Consider the following 25,438-nt stretch of genomic DNA (forward strand, 5'->3'; position numbering starts at 1 on the left):
TGAGGCCATGGAGGAAGACTTTCGATCAGCTCTAAAGAGGTTCTGGCAAACTGTCCAGCGCCTCAGGGGGAAGGCGGCAACTTGCTCACACTGTTTACAGTGGGGGCGGGGAGCTGCTGACGTCAACTGGGGACATTGTCAGGCGGTGGAAGGAATACTTTGAGGAGCTTCTCAATCCCACCAACACGTATTCCAGTGAGGAAACAGAGCCGGGGGTCTTGGGGGTGGGTCATCCAATTTCAGGGGCAGAAGTCGCTGAGGTAGTGAAGGAACTACGCGGCGGCGGAGCCCCGGGGGTGGATGAGATTCACCCTGGATATCTCAAGGCTCTGGAAGTTGTAGGGCTGTCCTGGTTGACATGCCTCTGCAACATTGCGTGGACATCGGGGGCAGTTCCTCTGGAGTGGCAGACCGGGGTGGTGGTCCCCATTTTCAAGAAAGGGGACCAGAGGATGTATTCCAACTACAGGGGGATCACACTCCTCAGCCTACCCGGTAAGGTCTACTCCAGGGTGCTGGAGAAGAGGGTCCGGTTGATAGTTAAACCTCAGATTGAGGAGGAGCAATGTGGTCTTCGTCCCGGACACGGAACCGTGGACCAGCTCTTTACCTTCGCCAGGGTGCTGGAGGGGGCATGGGAGTTCGCCCAAGCAGTCCACATGTTTTGTGGATTTGGAGAAGGTTTACGACCGTGTCCCCAGGGGCATCCTGTGGGGGGTGCTCCGGGAGTATGGGGTTGGTGGCCCCTTGCTAAGGGCCATCCAGTCCCTGTACCAAAGGAGCATGAGTCTGGTTCGCGTAGCCGGCAGTAAGTCGGACCTGTTCCCGGTGAGGGTTGGACTCCGCCAGGGCTGCCCTTTGTCACCGGTTCTGTTCATAACTTTCATGGACAGAATTTCTAGGCACAGCCGAGTGGTGGAGGGTGTCAGGTTCGGTGACGGGAGGATCTCGTCCCTGCTATTTGCAGATGACGTGGTCCTCCTAGCTCCATTGAACAGTGACCTCCAGCTCTTGCTGGGACGGTTTGCAGCCGAGTGTGAAGCAGCTGGGATGAGAATCAGCACCTCCAAGTCTGAGGCCATGATCCTCAACCGGAAAAGGGTGGATGGCCCACTCCAGATCAGGGGGGAGGTCCTGCCTCAGGTGGAGGAGTTTAAGTATTTCGGGATCTTGTTCACGAGTGAGGGTAGGATGGAGCGGGAGATTGACAGGCGGATTGGGGTGGCGTCAGCAGTGATGCAGGCGCTTAACCGGTCCATTGTGGTGTAAGGGGAGCTTAGCCAAAGAGCGAAGCTCTCGATTTACCGGTCGATCTACGTTCCAACCCTCACCTATGGTCACGAGCTCTGGGTAGTGACCGAAAGAACGAGATCGCAAGTACAAGCAGCCAAAATGAATTTCCTCCGCAGGGTGGCTGGGCTCAGCCTTAGGGATAGGGTGAGGAGCTCAGACATCCGGGAGGGACTTGGAGTAGAGCCACTGCTCCTCCACATCGAGAGGAGCCAGTTGAGGTGGTTCGGGCATCTGGTAAGGATGCCATCCGGACGCCTCCCTTGGGAGGTGTTTCGGGCATGTCCAACCGGGAGGAGACCTCGGGGCCGCCCCAGGACACGCTGGAGGGACTACATCACCCGGCTGGCCTGGGAACACCTCAGGATTCCTGCAGAAGAGCTGACGGAAGTGGCTGGGGAGAGGACTGTCTGGGCTTCTTTGCTGAGGCTGCTGCCCCCGCGACCCGGACTCGGATAAGCGGAGGACAACGAGTATGAGTACAATTTGTTTCTCATCTCTTGGTTACCTTGTTAGGCTTACTTATCCATGAAAATATTGGTTTTAATATTTTTGGTGTGGGCCTCTGGGCCTTTTTTTGTCAGTATACCCCTTAATTAAATTAAAAATGGTAAAATGAACCTCAAGAGAATCATATAAATAAACATAAGGTAGTTGTGTTACCCGACTATTGCTGAGGGGTATTAGAACACATCTCTTGAATAAATTTGTTTTATTCATTTTTTCATTTTAGTATTATTAACTATAGTAACATCTATGGTGTTATGGGTCAGTTTCGACCCATATATATTTTCTTCAAGAAAAAGGCAAAAAGACAAACTGAGAATCCCCTAAAGCTCACATGATTGGGTGAGGAGCTGGCTGTCAGTGTGTTGGCTGACAGTGCACTTATGATTTCAGTTTTGGCTCTAATTATTTCTTTATAATCTTATTTTTATAACAACACAAAGGTCATAATTTCAACCAGAGCATTTTATAATTTAGTGAAAAGCATTTTTTTTTTTTGTTTTATTTTGTTGAAATAGAGGTTCCTGACAAAGTCAAAAAGCCTTGATGCAGTAAACAAATTTATGTGGTTCTTTTATGCATTTAAAACTTAAAACGGGTTGGTGCTGACCCTAACACAGGAGGAAGGTTAAAACAAAATAGTCAGCCAATCACATGATCTGTAGCTAGTCTCATGTTGTTCAAGTAATTCTTTGTAAAAAAAAAAAAGCCTTTTCCTGTTCCAGCAGCTCATGAACCTTTGATACAGTGACACAGTCTTCCTCACCTTTTTTAGGCATTTCAGTGCTTCACAGTAACTTGAAGTAGAGGAGCTTTCTTTGAGTAGACAATACACAGTAGTGTAGAGGATCCAGTAGACCCAAATTCTCAACCCATCAAAGATCTCTAAAAGTGTCATCAACCCAAACTTCAGCAACACATCTTCATATAAGACTGAAATATACTAAAAAAAAATGTCTATATTGATTTGAAAAAGACTGGAGGGTCTTCAGGGTCCTGGAGGGTCTTTAGGTTCCAGAAGGGTCTTTAGGATCATGGAGGATCTTCAGGATCATGAAGGGTTCTGAGAGCACTGGAGGTTCTTCAGAGTCATGAAGTGTCCTCAGGTCATGAAGGGTCTTCAGGATCATGGAGGGTCTTTAGGGTCATGAAGGGTCCTGAGAATGCTGGGGGGTCGTCAGGGTCATGAAGGGTTTTCTGGGTCCTGGAGGGTCTTTAGGGTCCTAGACGGTCTTCAGGGTCAAGAAGGGTTCTTGGAATCCTGGGGAATCTTCAGGGTCCTGGAGGATCATCAGGGCCATGGAGGGAGTCCTGAGGGGTTCCTCTTGCTCCTGGAGGGTCTTTATGTTCCAGAAGGGTCTTTAGGATCATGGAGGATCTTCAAGATTATGAAGGGTCTTTAGGATCCAGAAGGGTCTTCAGAGTCCTGGGGGTCTTAAGGGTCTATTCGTTTGTTTCTAGTATTTAGAAATAATAGTTTTATTGCCTTCATTGTTCTTATCTCTTTTTCTCTGTGTTTTGCTTAACTTTACCTCAGTTTGAGCTTAATTTTGTCCTGCTTTTGTTTGCCCTCACTGTTGTGACTCTCTTGCTATATTTTCCTGCGTTTGCTTTGTTTGTCAAAGCACTTTGTAAACTTTTGTTTGCTATATAAATAAAGTTATTATTATTATTGTTATGAAGGGTCCTCAGGGTTATGAAGGGTCCTCTGGGTCCTGAGGGGTTACTCTGGGTCCAGAAAAGTCTTAGGGATTGTGAGGGGTCTTCAGGATCCAGAAGGGTCTTCAGGGTCATGAAGGGTCCTCAGAGTCCTGGAGGTCTTCAGGGTCCAGAAGGGTCTTTACGATCGTGGAGGATTTTCAGGGTCATGGAGGGTCCTGAGAGTACTGGAGGGTCTTCAGGGTCATGAAGAGTCTTGAGAGTGCTGGGGGTCTTCAGGGTCATTAAGGGCCCTGAGAGTCCTGGGGGGTCTTCAGGGTCATGAAGGGTCCTCTGGGTCCTGGGGGGGTCTTCAGGAACATGTAGGGTCTTTAGGGTGCTGGAGGGTCTTCAGGGTCACGAAGGGTTCTTGGAATCCTGGGGGATCTTCAGGGTCCTGGAGGATTGTCAGGGCCATGAAGGGTCAATCAGTCTTTGATTTAACATCTGGTCCAAACTGTGTCCTTAATCCGTCTTTGATTTAAAATCTGGTATTAAACTGTGTCCTTAATCCGTCTTTGATTTAAAATCTGGTCCAAACTGTGTCCTCAATCCGTCTTTGATTTAAAATCTGGTCCAAACTGTTTCCTTAATCCGTCTTTGACTTAAAATCTGGTATTAAACTGTGTCCTTAATCTGTTTTTGATTTAAAATCTGGTCCAAACTGTGTCCTTAATCCGTTTTTAATTTAAAATCTGGTCCAAACTGTGTCCGTTATCCGTTTTTGATTTAAAATCTGGTCCAAACTATGTCCTTAATCTGTCTTTGATTTAAAATCTGGTCCAAACTGTGTCCTCAATCCGTCTTTGATTTAAAATCTGGTCCAAACTATGTCTTAATCCGTCTATGATTTGAAATCTGGTCCAAACTGTGTCTTAATCCGTCTATGATTTGAAATCTGGTATTAAACTGTGTCCTTAATCTGTCTTTGATTTAAAATCTGGTCCAAACTGTGTCCTCAATCCATCTTTGATTTAAAATCTGGTCCAAACTGTTTCCTTAATCCGTCTTTGATTTAAAATCTGGTATTAAACTGTGTCCTTAATCTGTTTTTGATTTAAAATCTGGTCCAAACTATGTCCTTAATCTGTCTTTGATTTAAAATCTGGTCCAAACTGTGTCCTCAATCCGTCTTTGATTTAAAATCTGGCCCAAACTGTTTCCTTAATCCGTCTTTGATTGAAAATCTGGTCCAAACTGTGTCTTAATCCGTCTATGATTTGAAATCTGGTATTAAACTGTGTCCTTAATCTGTCTTTGATGTAAAATCTGGTCCAAATTGTGTCCTTAATCTGTCTTTGATTTAAAATCTGGTCCAAACTGTGTCCTTAATCTGTCTTTGATTTAAAATCTGGTATTAAACTGTGTCCTTAATCTGTCTTTGATTTAAAATCTGGTATTAAACTGATTGTTGTTCAGACAGACGGGTGGTGGTCTGAGGGAGGAGGAGCTAAGGAGGGGAGGAAGTGAGGAAAGGAAGGAGGAGACAGTGTGGGTATAAAAAGCTGATCTCCTTCAGTCAACTTCAGAAACTCAACATAAACTCTGAAGCTTCATCACATTTAATCTTTTTTTTCCTGATCAACAAACAAAAACAACAAAATGCTGCGACTGTGAGTATTTTTTATTCTTTTAATTTACTTTATTTAATTTATCTAAACTGTTTGACAGACTTTACTGAAGTTTATTTTGGTTCAAACGACCGAAGAATCAAATGTTCAAATCAAAGCTGCTGAAACATCAGGAACATTCACAGTCCAGAAACTTTATTAATGTTTATGGAAATTTAATTCATCTTTATGAAAGACTTCATAGATACCAATGTAACTTATTAAAATGTATTGCATTTTATGAAATGCTTTATAAACGTTGATGAAACTTTATAAACTTTATTAAATCTTTATCAAACTTTATGAAAAACTTTATAAAATGAAATACATTTCAAATAAAATTTAAGAGCTGTTTAATGAAACTGATAGAGGCTCTGTTGTTGTGACTGTGACATAATAATGAGGTTAAATGTTGCTGTGATGTCTGAACAGTTTGTGCTGTGAGTTAATGACACCTGATGACTAATTAAATCATCTGATGAGCTTTGAGTTGTTCTCTGCAGCAGACGGACATCAGAGCTCAGATTTGATTTGTAAAGCAGCAGTTCTTTTCTGTTTTTGACTCGTCTCTCGTCTTTCTCAGTAAACCACAAAGCTTTTTTCTATTTCTCTCTCTGTCTTTGAGGACCTGCTTTTTTTTTCGTCCTGCAGCTCGTTCGTCTCGTTACGTCCTGAAGAACAGAAGCTTTGTGGGGTTTTTTTCTCTGAGGAGGAAACACAAAGAAATGCAGTCATTAACCCTTCAGGCTTCACCGACCTGCTCCACAACACACCGCACATTTTTTCACCTGACACCTCTTTACCCCTTTACTTCATTCTTTTTGTCTTCCTCAACCTCTGTCATTATGTTTTTCTTCTACTTCCTTCTTTACTTTGTCTTTACTGTCTTTTATTTGTCTGACATTCTTCACCTGACACCTGATGTTTGTTCTCCTTCACTTCTTTCAGTCTCTTCCCTTTTTCTGCCTCATCTTTACTGTCTTTATTTTATTTTTTCCTTGTCTTCAATGTCTTGACTTTATTTTATTTATCTAACTTCCTCTTCACTTTCTTCATTTTGTTAATTTGATTTATTTCATTTAATTTCATCATATTTTGTTTCCTCAGCTTTCTTTACTTTCTTAATTTTATTGTTTAATTTTATCGTCTCTCTTTTCTTTCTTGATTTTTAATGTTCTTTACTTCATTTTATTGTCTTTATTTATTTTCCTCAGCTTTATTTGACGTTCTCTACGTTCTGACCTCCATCAGGTTTAAACTTATAACACGTGTTCGTGTGTCTGCAGCTCATCAAACTATTGGACCAATCATCTTATTATTCAGTGTCTGACCGTCAGCTCATCCACGTCCCCTCTTTGTTGTTGTTGTCACTGACTCCGCCCCCCTCTGAACCAGCCAGGAGGGGGCATAACTTTCCCACAAATCATCTCTGCTAACCCCTAACACACCGACACGCCTCACACCAACACGTCTTATGTGTCACCGCCACACCATCACACAGTCATAATGTCACGTCAACACGCCGACATACCTCACATCGACACATCTTCACACTGACATGTCGACACACCTCACACCAGCACACCGACATGCCTCACTCCGACATGTTGACACGCCTCACACTGACACACCAACATGCCATCATGCTGACACGCAGTCACACCGACATGCCTCACACCGACATGCCTCACACCGACATGCCTCACACCAACATATCGACATGCCTTACACCAACATACCGACACACCTCACACCATCACACCGACACGCCATCACCATGACACACCTCACACCGACACACCGACATATCTCACACTGATATGCCTCACAGCGACACGCCATCATGCGAACACACCGTCACGCTGACACGCAGACCCGCCCACACAGCGTCACACTGACACGCCTCACCATGACATGGTATCACACCGACACGCCAACACACTGTCACATCAACACTCCACACCATGGCACAACATCACACAGACACGCCAACACACCACACCACAGCACAGCATCACACCAACACGGGGACACGCCGACGCACGTGACCTTCGTTGTGGTTTAAAAACCGACATCCACAGAAAAGGGTCAGGGACAAGTTGCAATCTGATGATGTCAAATGACATGTAAACAAGCTGCAGTCAAATGTTTTCACTGTTTTGTGTGTGTGTGTGCGTGTGTGTATGTGTGTGTGTTCCAGGTGTGTCATGTTGCTGCTGTTTGCCATGGTTACCGTGTGTCTTTCAGCTCCTGTCCCAGGTAAATATTTCATTTATATAAACACAAACAGATCACTTCATATGTCTCACTGACCCCCTGACTGTTCTCTTGTCTGTCCCCCTGTCTCTCTGACCCCCTGACTGTTCTCTTGTCTGTCCCCCTGTCTCTCTGACCCCCTGACTGTTCTCTTGTCTGTCCCCCTGTCTCTCTGACCCCCTGGCTGTTCTCCTGTCTGTCCCCCTGTCTCTCTGACCCCCTGTCTGTCCTCCTGTCTGTCCCCCTGTCTCTCTGACCCCCTGTCTGTTCTCTTGTCTGTCCCCCTGTCTCTCTGACCCCCTGACTGTTCTCCTGTCTGTCCCCCTGTCTCTCTGACCCCCTGTCTGTTCATTTGTCTGTCCTCCTGTCTCTCTGACCCCCTGCCTGTCCTCCTGTCTGTCTCCCTGTCTGTCTCTCTGACCCTCTGCCTGTCCTCCTGTCTGTCTCCCTGTCTGTCTCTCTGACCCCCTGTCTGTCCCCCTGTCTGTCTTCCCCTCTCTGTCCCCATCTGTCCCCCTCTCTGTACCCCTGTCTGTTTCTCTGACCCCCTCGCTGTCCCCCTGTCTGTCCTCCTGTCTCTATCCCGTCTGTCTCTCTGACCCCCTGCCTGTCCTCCTGTCTCTCTGACTCTGTGTCCTCTTGTCTTCCAGAGGAGACGTCAACAGCTGACGGTAAATAAAAACAGTTCAACTTTTGACCTTTGACCCTGTGAAGAGGCCCCGCCTCCTCCTGATGATGTCACACCCAATAGGCTTCTTTACAGTACAGAGCAACCAATCAGAGCGCAGCATCACATCAGCCTGGTGACCAGCGTTAAGTGTTGCAGCGTCCACTGCAGGCTGCAGAGTTCATTACAGACACAACCTATTATTACTATCATCATTATTATTATTATTGTTATTATTATTATTAATTTTATTATTATTATATTAACTATTATTATATTTACTATTTTTAACTATCAACTATCATTTTTTAACTGTTGTTATTATTATAACTATTAATATAACTTTTGTTCTAAAATTATTATTATTTATTTTATGTATTTATTTATATAATTTCCAACATCTTTCTTTATCTGACCATATTTATTAATCTATTCTAGTACAACATATTTATTTATTTATATATTTTAGTACAACACATTTATGTATTTATTTATTTATTTATTAATATATATATTTTAGTACAACATATTTATTTATTTATTTATTTACTTAATTAAGTACAACATTAATCAGTTTACTTTATCTATTTTATGATATCTTATGTTTTTATTTTTTATAACTTTGTGATTTATTTTATTTTATTTATTTATTTTATCAGAAATAAATTTATTGTTTAATTAATTTATTTTCACACACAAAATTTGGTGCTTTATTTATTTATTTTCTAATGTATTTATTTGTTTGTTTCAGGAAGAGTCGCACCGCTGCTGGAGCACATGAACAAAGGTAAAACACACTACACACAACATGTACACACACACGACACACACAACATGTACACACACACTACAAACAACATGTACACACACTACAAACACGTACACACACATGACACACACAACATGTACAGTACAGGCCAAAAGTTTGGACACACCTTCTCATTCAATGCGTTTTCTTTATTTTCATGACTATTTACATTGTAGATTCTCACTGAAGGCATCAAAACTATGAATGAACACATGTGGAGTTATGTACTTAACAAAAAAAGTGAAATAACTGAAAGGTGAAATAACTGAAAACATGTTTTATATTCTAGTTTCTTCAAAATAGCCACCCTTTGCTCTGATTACTGCTTTGCACACTCTTGGCATTCTCTCCATGAGCTTCAAGAGGTAGTCACCTGAAATGGTTTCCACTTCACAGGTGTGCCTTATCAGGGTTAATTAGTGGAATTTCTTGCTTTATCAATGGGGTTGGGACCATCAGTTGTGTTGTGCAGAAGTCAGGTTAATACACAGCCGACAGCCCTATTGGACAACTGTTAAAATTCATATTATGGCAAGAACCAATCAGCTAACTAAAGAAAAACCAGTGGCCATCATTACTTTAAGAAATGAAGGTCAGTCAGTCCGGAAAATTGCAAAAACTTTAAATGTGTCCCCAAGTGGAGTCGCAAAAACCATCAAGCGCTACAACGAAACTGGCACACATGAGGACCGACCCAGGAAAGGAAGACCAAGAGTCACCTCTGCTTCTGAGGATAAGTTCATCCGAGTCACCAGCCTCAGAAATGGCAAGTTAACAGCAGCTCAGATCAGAGACCAGATGAATGCCACACAGAGTTCTAGCAGCAGACCCATCTCTAGAACAACTGTTAAGAGGAGACTGCGCCAATCAGGCCTTCATGGTCAAATAGCTGCTAGGAAACCACTGCTAAGGAGAGGCAACAAGCAGAAGAGATTTGTTTGGGCCAAGAAACACAAGGAATGGACATTAGACCAGTGGAAATCTGTGCTTTGGTCTGATGAGTCCAAATTTGAGATCTTTGGTTCCAACCGCCGTGTCTTTGTGAGACGCAGAAAAGGTGAATGGATGGATTCCACATACCTGGTTCCCACTGTGAAGTATGGTGGAGGAGGTGTGATGGTGTGGGGGTGTTTTGCTGGTGACACTGTTGGGGATTTATTCAAAATTGAAGGCACACCGAACCAGCATGGCTACCACAGCATCCTGCAGCGACATGCCATCCCATCCGGTTTGCATTTAGTTGGACGATCATTTATTTTTCAACAGGACAATGACCCCAAACACACCTCCAGGCTGTGTAAGGGCTATTTGACCAAGAAGGAGAGTGATGGAGTGCTGCGGCAGATGACCTGGCCTCCACAGTCACTGGACCTGAACCCAATCGAGATGGTTTGGGGTGAGCTGGACCGCAGAGTGAAGGCAAAGGGGCCAACAAGTGCTAAACACCTCTGGGAACTCCTTCAAGACTGTTGGAAAACCATTTCAGGTGACTACCTCTTGAAGCTCATGGAGACAATGCCAAGAGTGTGCAAAGCAGTAATCAGAGCAAAGGGTGGCTATTTTGAAGAAACTAGAATATAAAACATGTTTTCAGTTATTTCACCTTTTTTTGTTAAGTACATAACTCCACATGTGTTCATTCATAGTTTTGATGCCTTCAGTGAGAATCTACAATGTAAATAGTCATGAAAATAAAGAAAACGCATTGAATGAGAAGGTGTGTCCAAACTTTTGGCCTGTACTGTACACACACTACAAACAACATGTACACACTAGTGTTGCACGATATACAGGTACCAACGGTAGACCGCAATACTAAACCACCACAGTACATATGATACCATAATGTTGGACCACCGTAGTACTACGGTACCTCATGGAACCACTACTGTGAGATAAGTTCAAAGTCCAATCACAAGACGGTGAGTGTCCATGCGCTGTCCAATAACGGCGCGCGCTGGCCACCTGGCACTCAATATGCTGCTGCAGTGGTTTGTTTTCCAGTAACATGTCAGGTATTAGCTGAGCTACTGAGTATCTTTAAGCAGTGAAAGTTATTATTTATTTCTTTTTACTTGTAGGTTAGATTTGTTTATATATGCTACAGTGATTTGTTTTCCACAGAGCTCTACGGTGCGAGCATTTTACTCGCATTTGAGACTAAAAATAGTTTTGTGCGAGCAAAAGAAATCATTCAGGCGCACGCTGTGCGAGTACAGATTTCAACCAGCAGCAGAAACGAAAGGTGAATCATGCTGGTTGTGGGTTGAACGGGGGTCACAGACAGGAATACGGTGGAGACTCTGCGCAGGCTCTGCCATATTCCTGTCAAATACGGCGGCCATAGTGCTCCGCGGCGCAAGATAACGGCTTACCGGCAACCGAGAAGCCCGGCTCCAGGTCCAATAAGTTTTCGTCGGTGTCATGACTGTCCAGTAGTACCTTAATAGCAGAGCCATGGTGGCACACAGGTATGTGGCGTGTCAGAAGAGAAACAAGCCATTCACATTTCTCTCTTTGTGGCAGGTAACGGTCCACAAACCTCACCGCACTTTAGGGACTGTTCTTTACTTATGAAGGGACTGTTCTTTACTTGTCAGGGGAGGAGGGTGGCTGGTTGATTTTTATTTCATTTATTTATTTTATTTTGATCCCCCCTATGTTAATCACTTATTGATGCTGTTTTTGAAGTATGAATAAGTCAGTAAGTAATTTATTCCATTGAAATATCATTGATGTATTATAGAAAAGTGATTTATCTTTTTATAAATGACAAAAGGCACATCTGCCTCATTTTTGCTGTGGTATCGTGATACTACTCAGAACCATGATACTTTCACTGGTATCGTACCGTGGGTCCCAATTTTGGTACCGTGACAACACTAGTACACACACTACAAATAAATACACAACATTTTGTTGTTTTTTCCCCATTAAAGGGTTTTTTTGGGAGTTTTTCCTGATCAGCTGTGAGGGTCATAAGGACAGAGGGATGTCGTATGCTGTAAAGCCCTGTGAGGCAAACTGTGATTTGTGATATTGGGCTTTATAAATAAAATTGATTGATTACACATGTACACACATACCACATGTACACACACTACACAATTCAATTCAATTCAATTTTATTTTTGAAGCCCAATATCACAAATCACAGTTTGCCTCACAGGGCTTTACAGCATACGACATCCCTCTGTCCTTCCCTCACAGCTGATCAGGAAAAACTCCCCAAAAAATCCTTTAACGGACACACTATACACTACATGTACACACACTACACACCATACACAACATGTACACACACTACACACCATACACAACACATACACACACTACACACTATACACAACATGTACGCACAATACACAATATGTACACACACTACACACAATGCACCACATGTCCACACACACAAACACACACACACACACACTACACAACATGTACACAACATGTAAACACATCATAAATGGACACCTACACTCACACACACTTGTGTATTTATTGTGTAGTGTGTACATTGTGTGTAGTGTGTATTAATTGTGTAGTTTGTACATAGTGTGTATTTATTGTGTAACACAATAAATACACACTATACGATAAATACACACTACACATACACACTAAATACTACACACTTCGCACTATGTACACACTATATGATAAATACACACTACACATACACACTAAATACTTACTACACACTTCACACTATGTGCACACTACACAATGAATACATACTATGTACAAACTACACAATTAGTACATATTACACATACTACACAATGAATACACACTACACACACTATACAATGAATACACATTATGCACTCACTACACAATAAATAGACACTACACACACTTAACAATAAGTACACACTACACACAATTAATACACTACATCATACCCAGTGTTGTGTGTACACTACATCATGTAAATGGACCTGCATTTGTATAGCACCTGACCGCTCAAAGCACTTTTAACATTACAAATCACTTTCACCCATTCACACACACACATTTACACACTGGTGGCCGAGGCTACCATTAAGGTGCCACCTGCTACTCAGTTTTTAACACACTGATGAAAGCATCATCAGGAGCAATTTTTCAGTATCTTGCTCAAGGATACATCGACATGCAGACTGGAGGAGCCGGGGATTGAACCGCTGAGCTTCTGATTGGTGGACTACCCCATTGCCTCTGAGCCACAGCCACCACCCCACACACACACCCTTTGTACACACTACACAACAAATATACACTAAAAAAAATCCACACAACACACAATAAATACACACTATGTACACATACACACACTACACAATAAATACACACCACACTACATACAACACACAATAAATACACACTATGTACACATACACAATAAATACACACCACACTAAACACACTACACAATAAATACACACTATGTACACATACACACTACACAATAAATAGAAACCACACAAAACACACTAGACACACTACACAGTAAATACACATTATACAATAAATACACACTATGTACACTTACAAACACTAGACAATACATACACACTACACAATAAATACACATTACACACACACAACACAATACACAAAAAACTAACTAAACACTACACACACTACACAATAAATACACACTACACAATAAATGCACAGTACACACACATACACACGACACAATAAATACACATGACACAATAAATGCACACTTTCACAATAAATGTACACTACACACACACACTACACAATAAGTACACACCACACACACTACACACACACCAACCCTAACCATGTATGAATACATTAAAAACAGTGTGACGTGTCTCTGTCCTCTCAGACAGCAGTCATTATCATCACAATCATCATGGACAGGTTTCTACAACAGAGGACACGACCCAAGGTCAGAAAAAAATCTTCATTACTAACTTCACATAAGGTTCTACTGCATCATGCAAAAAAGGTAAGGTACTACTACATCATGTTATATAGGTAAGGTACTGCTACGTCATGTAATATAGGTATGGCACGACTACATCATGTAATATAGGTAAGGTACTACTACATCATGTTATACAGGTAAGGTACTACTACATCATGCAATATAGGTATGGCATGACTACATCATGTAACATAGGTAAGGTACCACTACATCTTGTTATATAGGTAAGGTACTACTACATCATGTTATATAGGTAAGGTACTACTACATCATGCAATATAGGTAAGGTACTACTACATCATGTAACATAGGTAAGGTACTACTACATCATGCAATATAGGTAAGGTACTACTACATCATGTTATATAGGTAAGGTACTACTACATCATGTTATACAGGTAAGGTACTACTACATCATGCAATATAGGTATGGCATGACTACATCATGTAATATAGGTAGGTACCACTACATCATGTTATATAGGTAAGGTACTACTATATCATGTAACATAGGTAAGGTACCACTACATCATGTTATATAGGTAAGGTACTACTACATCATGTTATATAGGTAAGGTACTACTACATCATGAAATATAGGTAAGGTACTACTACATCATGCAATATAGGTATGGCACTACTACATCATGTAACATAGGTAAGGGACTACTACATCATGTTATAAGGTAAGGTACTACTACATCATGTAATATAGGTAAGGTACTACTACATCATGTTATACAGGTAAGGTACTACTACATCATGTTATATAGGTAAGGTACTACTAAATCATGTAATATAGGTAAGGTACTACTACATCATGTTATATACGTAAGGTACTACTACATCATGTAATATAGGTAAGGTACTACTACATCATGTTATACAGGTAAGATACTGCTACATCATTTTATATAGGTAAGGTACTACTGCATCATGTAATATAGGTAAGGTACTACTACATCATGTTATATAGGTAAGGTACCACTACATCATGTAACATAGGTAAGGTACTACTACATCATGCAATATAGGTATGGCATGACTACATCATGTAACATAGGTAAGGTACCACTACATCATGTTATATACGTAAGGTACTACTACATCATGAAATATAGGTAAGGTACTACTTCATCATGTAACATAGGTAAGGTACTACTACATCATGTTATATAGGTAAGGTACTACTACATCATGTGATATTGGTGAGGTACTACTACATCATGTTATATAGGTAAGGTACTACTACATCATGTAATATAGGTAAGGTACTACTACATCATGTTATATAGGTAAGGTACTACTACATCATGTGATATTGGTGAGGTACTACTACATCATGTTATATAGGTAAGGTACTACTACATCATGTGATATTGGTGAGGTACTACTACATCATGTTATATAGGTAAGGTACTACTACATCATATTATATAGGTAAGGTACTACTACATCATGTGATATTGGTGAGGTACTACTACATCATGTGATATTGGTGAGGTACTACTACATCATGTTATATAGGTAAGGTACTACTACATCATGTGATATTGGTGAGGTACTACTACATCATGTTATATAGGTAAGGTACTACTACATCATATTATATAGGTAAGGTACTACTACATCATGAAATATAGGTAAGGTACTACTTCATCATGTAACATAGGTAAGGTACTACTACATCATGTTATATAGGTAAGGTACTACTACATCATGTGATATTGGTGAGGTACTACTACATCATGTTATATAGGTAAGGTACTACTACATCATGTTATATAGGTAAGGTACTACTACATCATGTAATATAGGTAAGGTACTACTACATCATGTTATATAGGTAAGGTACTACTACATCATGTGATATTGGTGAGGTACTACTACATCATGTTATATAGGTAAGGTACTACTACATCATGTGATATTGGTGAGGTACTACTACATCATGTTATATAGGTAAGGTACTACTACATCATATTATATAGGTAAGGTACTACTACATCATGTGATATTGGTGAGGTACTACTACATCATGTGATATTGGTGAGGTACTACTACATCATGTTATATAGGTAAGGTACTACTACATCATGTGATATTGGTGAGGTACTACTACATCATGTTATATAGGTAAGGTACTACTACATCATATTATATAGGTAAGGTACTACTACATCATGAAATATAGGTAAGGTACTACTTCATCATGTAACATAGGTAAGGTACTACTACATCATGTTATATAGGTAAGGTACTACTACATCATGTGATATTGGTGAGGTACTACTACATCATGTTATATAGGTAAGGTACTACTACATCATGTTATATAGGTAAGGTACTACTACATCATGTGATATTGGTGAGGTACTACTACATCATGTTATATAGGTAAGGTACTACTACATCATGTAATATAGGTAAGGTGCTCCTACATCATGTAACATAGGTAAGGTACTACTACATCATGTAATATAGGTAGGGTACTACTACATCATGTAATATAGGTAAGGTACTACTACATCATGTAATATATTTACATCTCTGACTCCGCTTGCATCTCTGACTATTAGGGCCATAAGGGTACATGTATTTGTGTCGAACCGTTCCGTATGCGACTTTCGGTTCAGCACAACCCTGTACTGAATTATTGGGTGCAGGATATTATTTTATTTTATTTTTGTTTTATTTTAATTCCATTTTTGAGAGCCGAACCATTTAAAATATCTAGTTCCCCAACGGACATAATTGATTGACGGACCGAGTCCCGTAAATCTCCGCTTTCACTTTGTGCTTTCTCGCATTTTGACAACATGGCAAGTGAGCCTGACGAACCTCAAGACCCACCCGCAAACCTTAAGTCCTCTGTTTGGGAACAGTTTGGTTTCAGGGTAAAATACGAAGATGGAAATAAACAAGTTGACAAGACAAAAGCAGTGTGCCGACACTGCAGAACAACGGTCGGGTATGTACTTGGAAACACATCTAACATGCTAACGCATCTAAAGCGACACCACCCAAGTTTGAACGTTAACCGGCATGACTAGAAAAAGCAATCTGGTGCAAACAACAATATCGTCGTCATTTAAAAAGAAAGAGCATTTCCCTGACCATCGCGCTAAAGAAATAATCAACACCATTGGAGCTGAGTAAAATTGTTTAACCTGCACTTTAGATATAAGCATGTTTTGTTTACTGCACTTTAACAAAGTGGGAAAGCTAAGTAAGTTCCTAGTAAAACTGAATCTGAGCAGGCTTTAAAGCTGACCAGCTGCACTATACTTTTTATTTTAATTGAGTAAAACTGTTAAAGCAGAAATTTATATTTATATTTTTCATTCAAAAAATGTGTTAAAAAAACAGCAGAATGTTATTTTTCACTTTTATATTTCTATTTTCATTCAAACAATGTGAAAAAGCAGGATTTTATATATATTTGTTTCATTCGAAATTTGTGTAAAAAGAGTTAACTGCTGTGGTGGTGTGTTTTAATAAGGTTACCAATAAGTAAAAGATATTTAATAGTTGTCTATTTTTTCATTACTGTACCGAAAAAAAACGAACCGTGACTTGTGTACCGAGGTACGTACCAAACCGAGATTTTTGTGTACCGTTACACCCCTACTGACTATGCTCGCTACTGGTTCACTTCACATCTCCCCAGCAGAACTGAGCAATCGTAAAGGCAAGATCTCTCACCTATAATGTCACACGTGGTGTCCCCCAAGTTTCGGTGTTGGGTCCCACCCTGTTCACTCTCTATGATTCCCCCAGGCCATATCATCAGTGGGCATGGTATCTTCTTCCACTGCTATGCTGATGACAGGCAGCTGTATCTCAGCATAAAACCAAGTCCCGCTACACCCCTGCCACTATCCACATTGACTTCCTGCCTGGAGGAGATAGAGGTATGGATAAAGCTAAATTTCTTACAGCTAAATATTTCAAAGACAGAAGTTATTCAATTTGGCACACCGCACCAGGTCCAGTCATCCACTATCACCAGCATCACTTACTCCGGCCAAAACACCCCCCTCTCCACATCAGTTATTAATCTGGGCGTTAGAATGGACCCCCACCTCACCTTTGAGACTCATATCAAACACCTGTGCAAGATGTCCTTCTTTCACCTCCGGAACATCACCAAACTCCATCCCATGCTCACCCTTGCAGATGCAGAAAAGCTCATCCATGCCTTTGTCTCCTCTAGTTTGGATTACTGTAATGCACTCCTCATCGGGATCCCTAGCTACAGCCTCCAGTGGCTCCAGTGCATTCAGAACAGTGCTGCTAAGATCCTGATTAGGGTGCGCAAACATGACCCATCACCCCCATCTTTAAGTCTCTTCACTGGCTCCCCATCTCACTCACTCAAGGTTTCCCTCCTCACCCACTGGTGCATATAAAGACATGTCCCCCCTCCTACCTCAAGAAAATCCTTACCCCTCAGACCAATATACGCACCCTCCGCTCCTCCACTGCACACTTCCTCAAACCCCCCAGGTTTAACCTAAAAACCATGGGCATGCTGGCCTTCTGCTTGGCGGCTCCCAGACTGTGGAATGCCCTCCCTGACCACCTCAGGGCACCACAGTCTGTGGATACTTTTAAGAAAGCTCTAAAGACTCACCTCCTCAACAAAGCTTTCAGTTGACCTCTTTTTTTCATGTCACTTTTATCCTTATATATTCCGTGTACTGATGAATGCTTTGATCATGTGTTCTTTTGTTTTGTATCATTTTGAGTGCCTTCTTCTGGTTTAATTGTAGTTCATTGTACTACACTGTTGTTTTTATCATTTGTTTTATAGCACTTTGAGATTCCCCCGGAATGTAAAGTGTATTATAAATAAAATTTATTATTATTATTATTATTATTATCATAGGTAAGGTACTGTTATGACCCAGGCCTTGGGGCACCTGGACCACACATAATAAAGTGCCCCCGCTCTTCCCACTCCCAAGAAGGTCAGCCAGCTAACCCTAACCCTTCCATGTCAAAAGTTCAAAGTAGCAGTTTTATTTTTATTGTTTCAGAGAGGAGCAACGCGAAAAATAACAAACAAAACAACTAAATCCAGATCCCTGCCTTACCTGTCAGAAAATAAATGTGGAAACAAAAGACAATCAAACTAACCTACCTCCCAACTGAAATAAATAGGAGAAAAAGGGATCAACAAAAATGGCTTCTCCCTCCTACTTTAAGGTTGCTACTGAATTGAGCAAGATTATTTACAATATTCACAACGCTTACAATAAGCTGTTCTAACCACAGCCACAGGTAGCTTTAACACACAAAACTAAAGTTCAAGGTAACAGCTTCTACAGGCAGATGTTCTAAATCAAAAATGCTACTGCAACACACAAGATCATAACACAGAATACCAGCTGCTGTCATGTTGGGAATGGGGAGAGTGAGAGGCTGAAGGCCAGCATCAGGTGGAGTTTACAACTGAGCAGTCAGCCAATCAGCGGCAGCAATCCGATCACATGGTTGATTGGGGAATCACACACACCTGCAGCTCATCACACACACACACAGGCAGGCTGATTGCTACTGCAGAAGAGGGGAGGAGAGAGAGAGCCGTCAGTACAGACAACATAAACAACCAAGTCAGCTTCAGTCAGGAGGTTGGACAGAAAGGTTGCATTTGACAGATTGTCGATATGAGTTAACTGAGGCGAATGAGATGGGTTAGCAACTGGCATTGGATGCATCTGTCTGCAAGAAGATAGTTTGAGGGAGGCAGAAACAAGTTCAGGCTGATCTGTAAGAACTCTGTGGGAGGTTCAAGGACCTAAGATCTTCTCTGCAGAAAGAGGAACACTGAGTTCTGAGAAACCTTGTGGGTAAGGCCACGGCGTAGAAGGGAGGCGGATGCGAAAAATCAAGATGAAGAACTTGGAGTTGGTTGTTCTCAGTAAGGATCCAACGTAGGGCATAGAAAGGGATTCAGAAAGGTCTGGTTTAGAGTGCAGAACTCATGACCTGTGAAATGGACAAGAGTCATGACGAGGTCAATGGCTGCGTATTGTTCAGAGAAATCTGGAAAAGGAATGATGCTGCTGATGGAGGTACTTTGCTGGTCGGCCTGCTGGTGTCAACCTTCCCCATGTCTCATCACCATGGGGAGGGGAGCATTACCTGAGGGGGTGTACATCAGTAGGCATAAGAATGGTTCGCAGGTCGGGGTGCAGCAGGTGAAGCAGAATTCAAAACCTCTTCATGAAAGCAACTTCTACCCACTCTACTGCTTTTATCTGATGTTTATGACATGTGACTGTACATACATCATACAACATGTTGATTTGTCTCCACAGGACCTGCTGATTACGGAGACACTGTTCAAGCTTCTGATGCCGTTCTTCCTTTTTTGACTTTAGTATAATATAAATGTTTTTTTAGAACATCTGCCCTCCAAGGCAGAGTCGGACTTCACGCTAACTCGTGCAGAACTTTGGTTGTTTAAATGTTCTATAAACACAAACCTGACTCGACTGTCTGTTTCAGATCCGACTGAGGAACCTGGAGCAGGTTCACAAGGTTAGTGAATCTGTGGTTTGATTCGTGACCTCTACGTCAGGAAGTCCTGCTTCTGTACATTGTATAATTTGAAATGGTTTGAATTGTCTTTGTTTTTAGACCGTAGTAACGGAGACGATTCCATGACAGAGGACACAGAGGGTGAGAATAAACATTTCTTTCTAACCCTAAAGTCCAACCACAGATTTGTCATTTCTCTGATCCATCAGAGCAATAATGAATCACCAATAAACTTCTTAAATCTTCAGAGAACAACACAGCTGGAAGTGATGTTGACTCAAATGATGCTGACTCTGACCTTGTCTCTGAAGATAATGGTAACAGCAGCCAGATCAATGACAACAGCCAGGCCGATGACGACAGCCAGGCCGATGACATTAGCCAGGGCAATGACAACAGCCAGGCAGATGATGATAGCCAGGGCAATAACAACAGCCAGGCAGATGATGATAGCCAGGGCAATAACAACAGCCAGGGCAATGACAACAGCCAGGCTAATGACAACAGCCAGGTTAATGACGATAGCCAGACTGATGACAACAGCCAGGCTAATGATGATAGCCAGACCGATGAAGACAGCCAGACCAATGACAACAGCCAGGACAATGACAATAGCAAGGCTAATGACGATAGCCAGACCGATGACGACAGCCAGACCAATGACAACAGCCAGGCCAATGAAAATAGCCAGGCTAATGACAATAGCCAGACAGATGACAACAGCCAGGGCAATGACAACAGCCAAGCCAATGACAACAGCCAGGTAGATGACAACAGCCAGGCCAATGAAGATAGCATGACCGATGACATTAGCCAGACCAATGACAACAGCCAGGCAGATGATGAGAGCCAGGAGGAGGGGGCAGAGAAAGAGAGTGAGGAGGCTATTAATGAGGACAATGGGGATTCCGAGGAGGAGGCAGAAGTAAAAGAGGAGGGTGGGGGCGTGACCTCAGAGGAGGGCAACACCGAAGAGACAAATGACAGCACAGGCACTGATGAAGTCATGACTGAACCGTCTAGCGATGACAGCCAGGCTGACACTGACGCTGACGACACTGAAACTGAAAATCCAGACAGCAGTGACTCTGACGGTGGTAACAATGACGAGGAGGTTGAGGACAACTCTGCAAAGTTAGATACTGATGACTCTGAGCCAAGTCAGGAAACTGAGGTCTCTGAGGATGAAGGGCAGGATGACTCTGAGATGTCAGAACCCGATGAGTCCAAGCAGCAAGATCCAGAAACTCCCATCTTTGAGAATGATGGGTTGGATGACTCTGTAATGATGGATCACGATGAGTCTGAGAAGCAAAGTCCAGAAACTCTCATCTCTGAGGATGATGGGCAGGACGACTCTGCAACATCAGATCCTGATGAGTCCCAGCAGCAAAGTCCAGGAACTCCCACCTCCACTGAAGGTAAACCAGCACAGGTCAGAGTTAAGATCATCCAGAAAAACTCTGACGTGAGAATTCAGAGTTCATGTGGACTTAATTGTAGAGTGTTTTTAGAATTCAGAGGCTAAATTATCTAGACAAAGTTGTCAAAAGACAAAGAACATAATCACCAGGATCAAGAAATATGGGGACAAAACAAAGAACAAAAACAAAGATAAACAAAGAGTTCTTGTACTTTATTTTAAAGAATCTCAAAGGTTTTAGAGATCCAGACTTTAGATATCAGATGATTCAAAAAATAAAGGTCAGGATGGAAAATGTAGAGATGGAGATGAATAATTCTTCAAGACATCAAAGATCGAGCTGAAGAAGAATTTGGTGGTAAAGGTCCAGAATTCAAGAGATAAGATGGAACTCAGGTAAAGAATCCAAAGACCACAAGAAATTAAAGTCCTAAGAATAAGGGGGAAAAGACTTAAGTCAGAGGTTGAAAAATTAAAGTAATCTAGGTTAATCTAGTAATTTGAAAATTCCAATGCGAAAGAATTCAGAAGCCGAAAAGCCGAAACAATAAGCCGATCCAAACAGACCCAAGATCATATCTCACAGAACCGGAGTTGTAGCCAAAGAAAAAGTGACTTCTGATTGTTTGTGTTGTTTGTCGCTGCAGCACCATCTGCTGACCAACGAGACCAATCGGACCAACCAGATGATTCCACCTCTTCCACGACAAACGGTAAAGTTCATACCATCTCACAGCCAATCAAACATCAGAACCAGTTGTAACTTTCAGAAACACCATTAGAATATTTCGGTCCAGTGTTCTCTGTGTTTGTTGGCAACCTTTGGCCTTGAGGAACAATTCAATCTGAAAGTTAGAGATGTGAAGGCCTCATAAAGACACAATGACTCTAGTTTAGTTTTTATTTTACAAACCAGGAAGATTAACTGTTTCTTTCTTTCTTTCTTTCTTTCTTTCTTTCTTTCTTTCAGCAGCGAATTAGACACTCCGCTGATGAACTGTGGACACTCACCACCTCCAGGTAACATCACACACTAGCCATAACCCAGGGCAACAAATGTTTAGGACTTAACATCAGATGCAGGTGGAGTCCTATCTACGTAAAAATTAAATAGACCTGCAGTCTCTGGATTCCTGTGATGCTTTCAGATACACTGGGACAGTCAGAAATAACATCATACAGAGACAGACACATCATACAGACACCTTTAGAAACATCATACAGAGACAGAGACATTGTACAGAGACAGTCAGAAACATCATACAGGGACAGAGTCAGAGACATCGTACGGAGACAGAGACATTGTACAGAGACAGAGTCAGGAACATACAGACAGAATCAGAAACAGACAAAGACAGAGTCAGAAACATCATTCAGACATAGTCAGAGATATCGTACAGAGAGAGTCAGAAACATCAAACAGCGACATCATACAGAGAGAGAGTCAGAGACATCAGACAGACAGAGTCAGAAACATCGGACTGAGACATCATACAGAGAGAGAGTCAGAGACATCAGAGACAAAGTCAGAAACATCATGCAAGAGCAGAGTCAGAAAAATTGTCCAGAGACATCATACAGAGACAGAGTCAGAAACATCGGACTGAGACATCATACAGAGAGAGAGTCAGAGACATCAGACAGAGACAAAGTCAGAAACATCATGCAAGAGCAGAGTCAGAAAAATTGTCCAGAGACATCATACAGAGACAGAGTCAGAGACATCGTACAGAGACAGGGTCAGAAACATTGTATAGAGTCAGAAACATCGTACTGAGACAGAGTCAGAAACATCAGACTGAGACAGAGTCAGAAACATCAGACAGAGTCAGAGACATCGTACAGAGACAGAGACATCATACAGAGACAGAGTCAGAAACATCAGACTGAGACAGAGTTTGAGACATCATACAGAGACAGGGTCAGAAACAGCATACAGAGACAAAGACATTATACAGAGACAGAGACATCATACAGAAAAAGAGCCAAAGACATTGTGCAGAGACAGAGTCAGAAACAGACAAAGTCAGAAACATCGTTGAGAGACAGAGTCAGAGACATCAAACAGTGACAGAGTCATAAACAGACAAAGACAGAGTCAGAAACATCGTTCAGAGGCAGAGTCAGAAACAGAGTCAGAAACATCATTCAGAGACAGAGTCAGAAACATCATACAGAGACATCATACAGAGATAGAGTCAGAAACATCCTTCAGAGACATTGTACAGAGACAGATTCAGAAACATCGTTCAGAGGCAGAGTCAGAGACATCGTTCAGAGGCAGAGTCAGAAACAGAGTCAGAAACATCATTCAGAGACAGAGTCAGAGACATCATACAGAGACAGAGTCAGAAACATCGTTCAGAGATAGAGTCAGAAACATTGTACAGAGACAGAGTCAGAAACATCGTACAGCGACAGAGTCAGAAACATTGTACAGAGACAGTCAGAATCATCATACAGAGACATCATATAGAGACATCGTACAGAAACATATTACAGAGACAGTCGGAAACATCATACAGAGACAGAGTCAGAAACATCGTACAGAGTCAGAAACATCATATAGAGACAGAGTCAGAAACATCAGACAGAGACAGAGTCAGAAACATCGTACAGAGACAGAGTCAGAAACATCATACAGAGACAGAGTCAGAAACATTGTACAGAGACAGAGTCAGAAACATCATTGTACAGAAACATCGTACAGAGACATTGTACAGAGACAGAGTCAGAAACATCATCGTACAGAGACATTGTACAGAAACATTGTACAGAGACAGAGTCAGAAACATCGTACAGGGACAGAATCAGAAACATAGTACAGAGACAGAGTCAGAAACGTACATCGGACGTTCTCAATAACTGTTTGTGTTTTGTCCCCTCAGAGCCATGCCCACAGTGGACAACAGTTGCTATGACAACAACAGCAACAACAACAACAAAACGACTCCACCTTTATCTGCAACTAAACTTGGACCTTCAGCTTCCTGTTGCTCTGACCCCTTTCCCTCTGATTTCTCCCCCCCGCTTCCTGATTGGTTGTTTCTGTTTTTCTTAAAACTGAGTGTGGTTTAAAAAATATCTGTCCTTCACCAAAGTGACCATCTGCATCTCCATCTGTCTGTCCTCTAAGCTGTCCACTGGTCCACCTGTCGCACTATCCACCTGTCCTACTGTCCACCTGTCCATCTGTCCTACTGTCCGCCTGTCCATCTGTCCTACCGTCCACCTGTCCACCTGTCCTACTGTCCACCTGTCCATCTGTCCCACTGTCCCTCTGACCTGTGTGTGTTCATGGTTTACAATCATTAGAGTTTTTTCACAGAGGAACTGCTAATAAAGTTTAAACTGTCAAAAACTGTCTGAGTCTTTATTGTTTCTACTGATCTGTAATCAATAACTGATCATATATATGATCAGATATATTGATCTGTTATCAATAAGGGACCATACATATTGATCTGTAATCAAAACCTGATCATACACATTGATCTGTAATCAATAACTGATCACACAAATTGATCTGTTATCAATAATGGATCACACACATTGATCTGTAAACAATAACTGATCACACATATTGATCTATAATCAATAACCAATCACACATATTGATCTGTAATCAATAGTTTTTTTTAGTATTAGTATAAGCTGAAAGTCACACACATGTATGTGATCA

The 25,438-nt window shown here is 41.6% G+C and overlaps 1 protein-coding gene across 2 annotated transcripts; it reads left to right on the forward strand.

Moving 5' to 3' along the window:
- The first annotated feature begins 5,000 nt into the window (after positions 1-5,000).
- stm (starmaker) lies at positions 5,001-25,117 on the forward strand. 2 transcript variants are annotated; one of them, XM_078175631.1, is made up of 11 exons: positions 5,001-5,108; positions 7,306-7,364; positions 8,012-8,032; positions 8,780-8,815; positions 13,683-13,745; positions 20,301-20,333; positions 20,433-20,474; positions 20,582-21,754; positions 22,404-22,469; positions 22,727-22,776; positions 24,645-25,117. In XM_078175631.1, the coding sequence occupies exons 1-10, from the start codon at positions 5,098-5,100 to the stop codon at positions 22,735-22,737; spliced, it is 1,515 nt and encodes a 504-aa protein (XP_078031757.1). In that variant the 5' UTR covers positions 5,001-5,097; the 3' UTR covers positions 22,738-22,776; positions 24,645-25,117. The 2 variants fall into 2 exon arrangements, with proteins under 2 accessions (XP_078031757.1, XP_078031758.1); XM_078175632.1 differs by having other exon boundaries at positions 22,730-22,776.
- Positions 25,118-25,438: the final 321 nt, after the last annotated feature.

Source organism: Epinephelus lanceolatus, chromosome 16 (assembly GCF_041903045.1).
Source record: "Epinephelus lanceolatus isolate andai-2023 chromosome 16, ASM4190304v1, whole genome shotgun sequence".
In the NCBI taxonomy this organism is placed as follows: Eukaryota; Metazoa; Chordata; class Actinopteri; order Perciformes; family Serranidae; genus Epinephelus; species Epinephelus lanceolatus.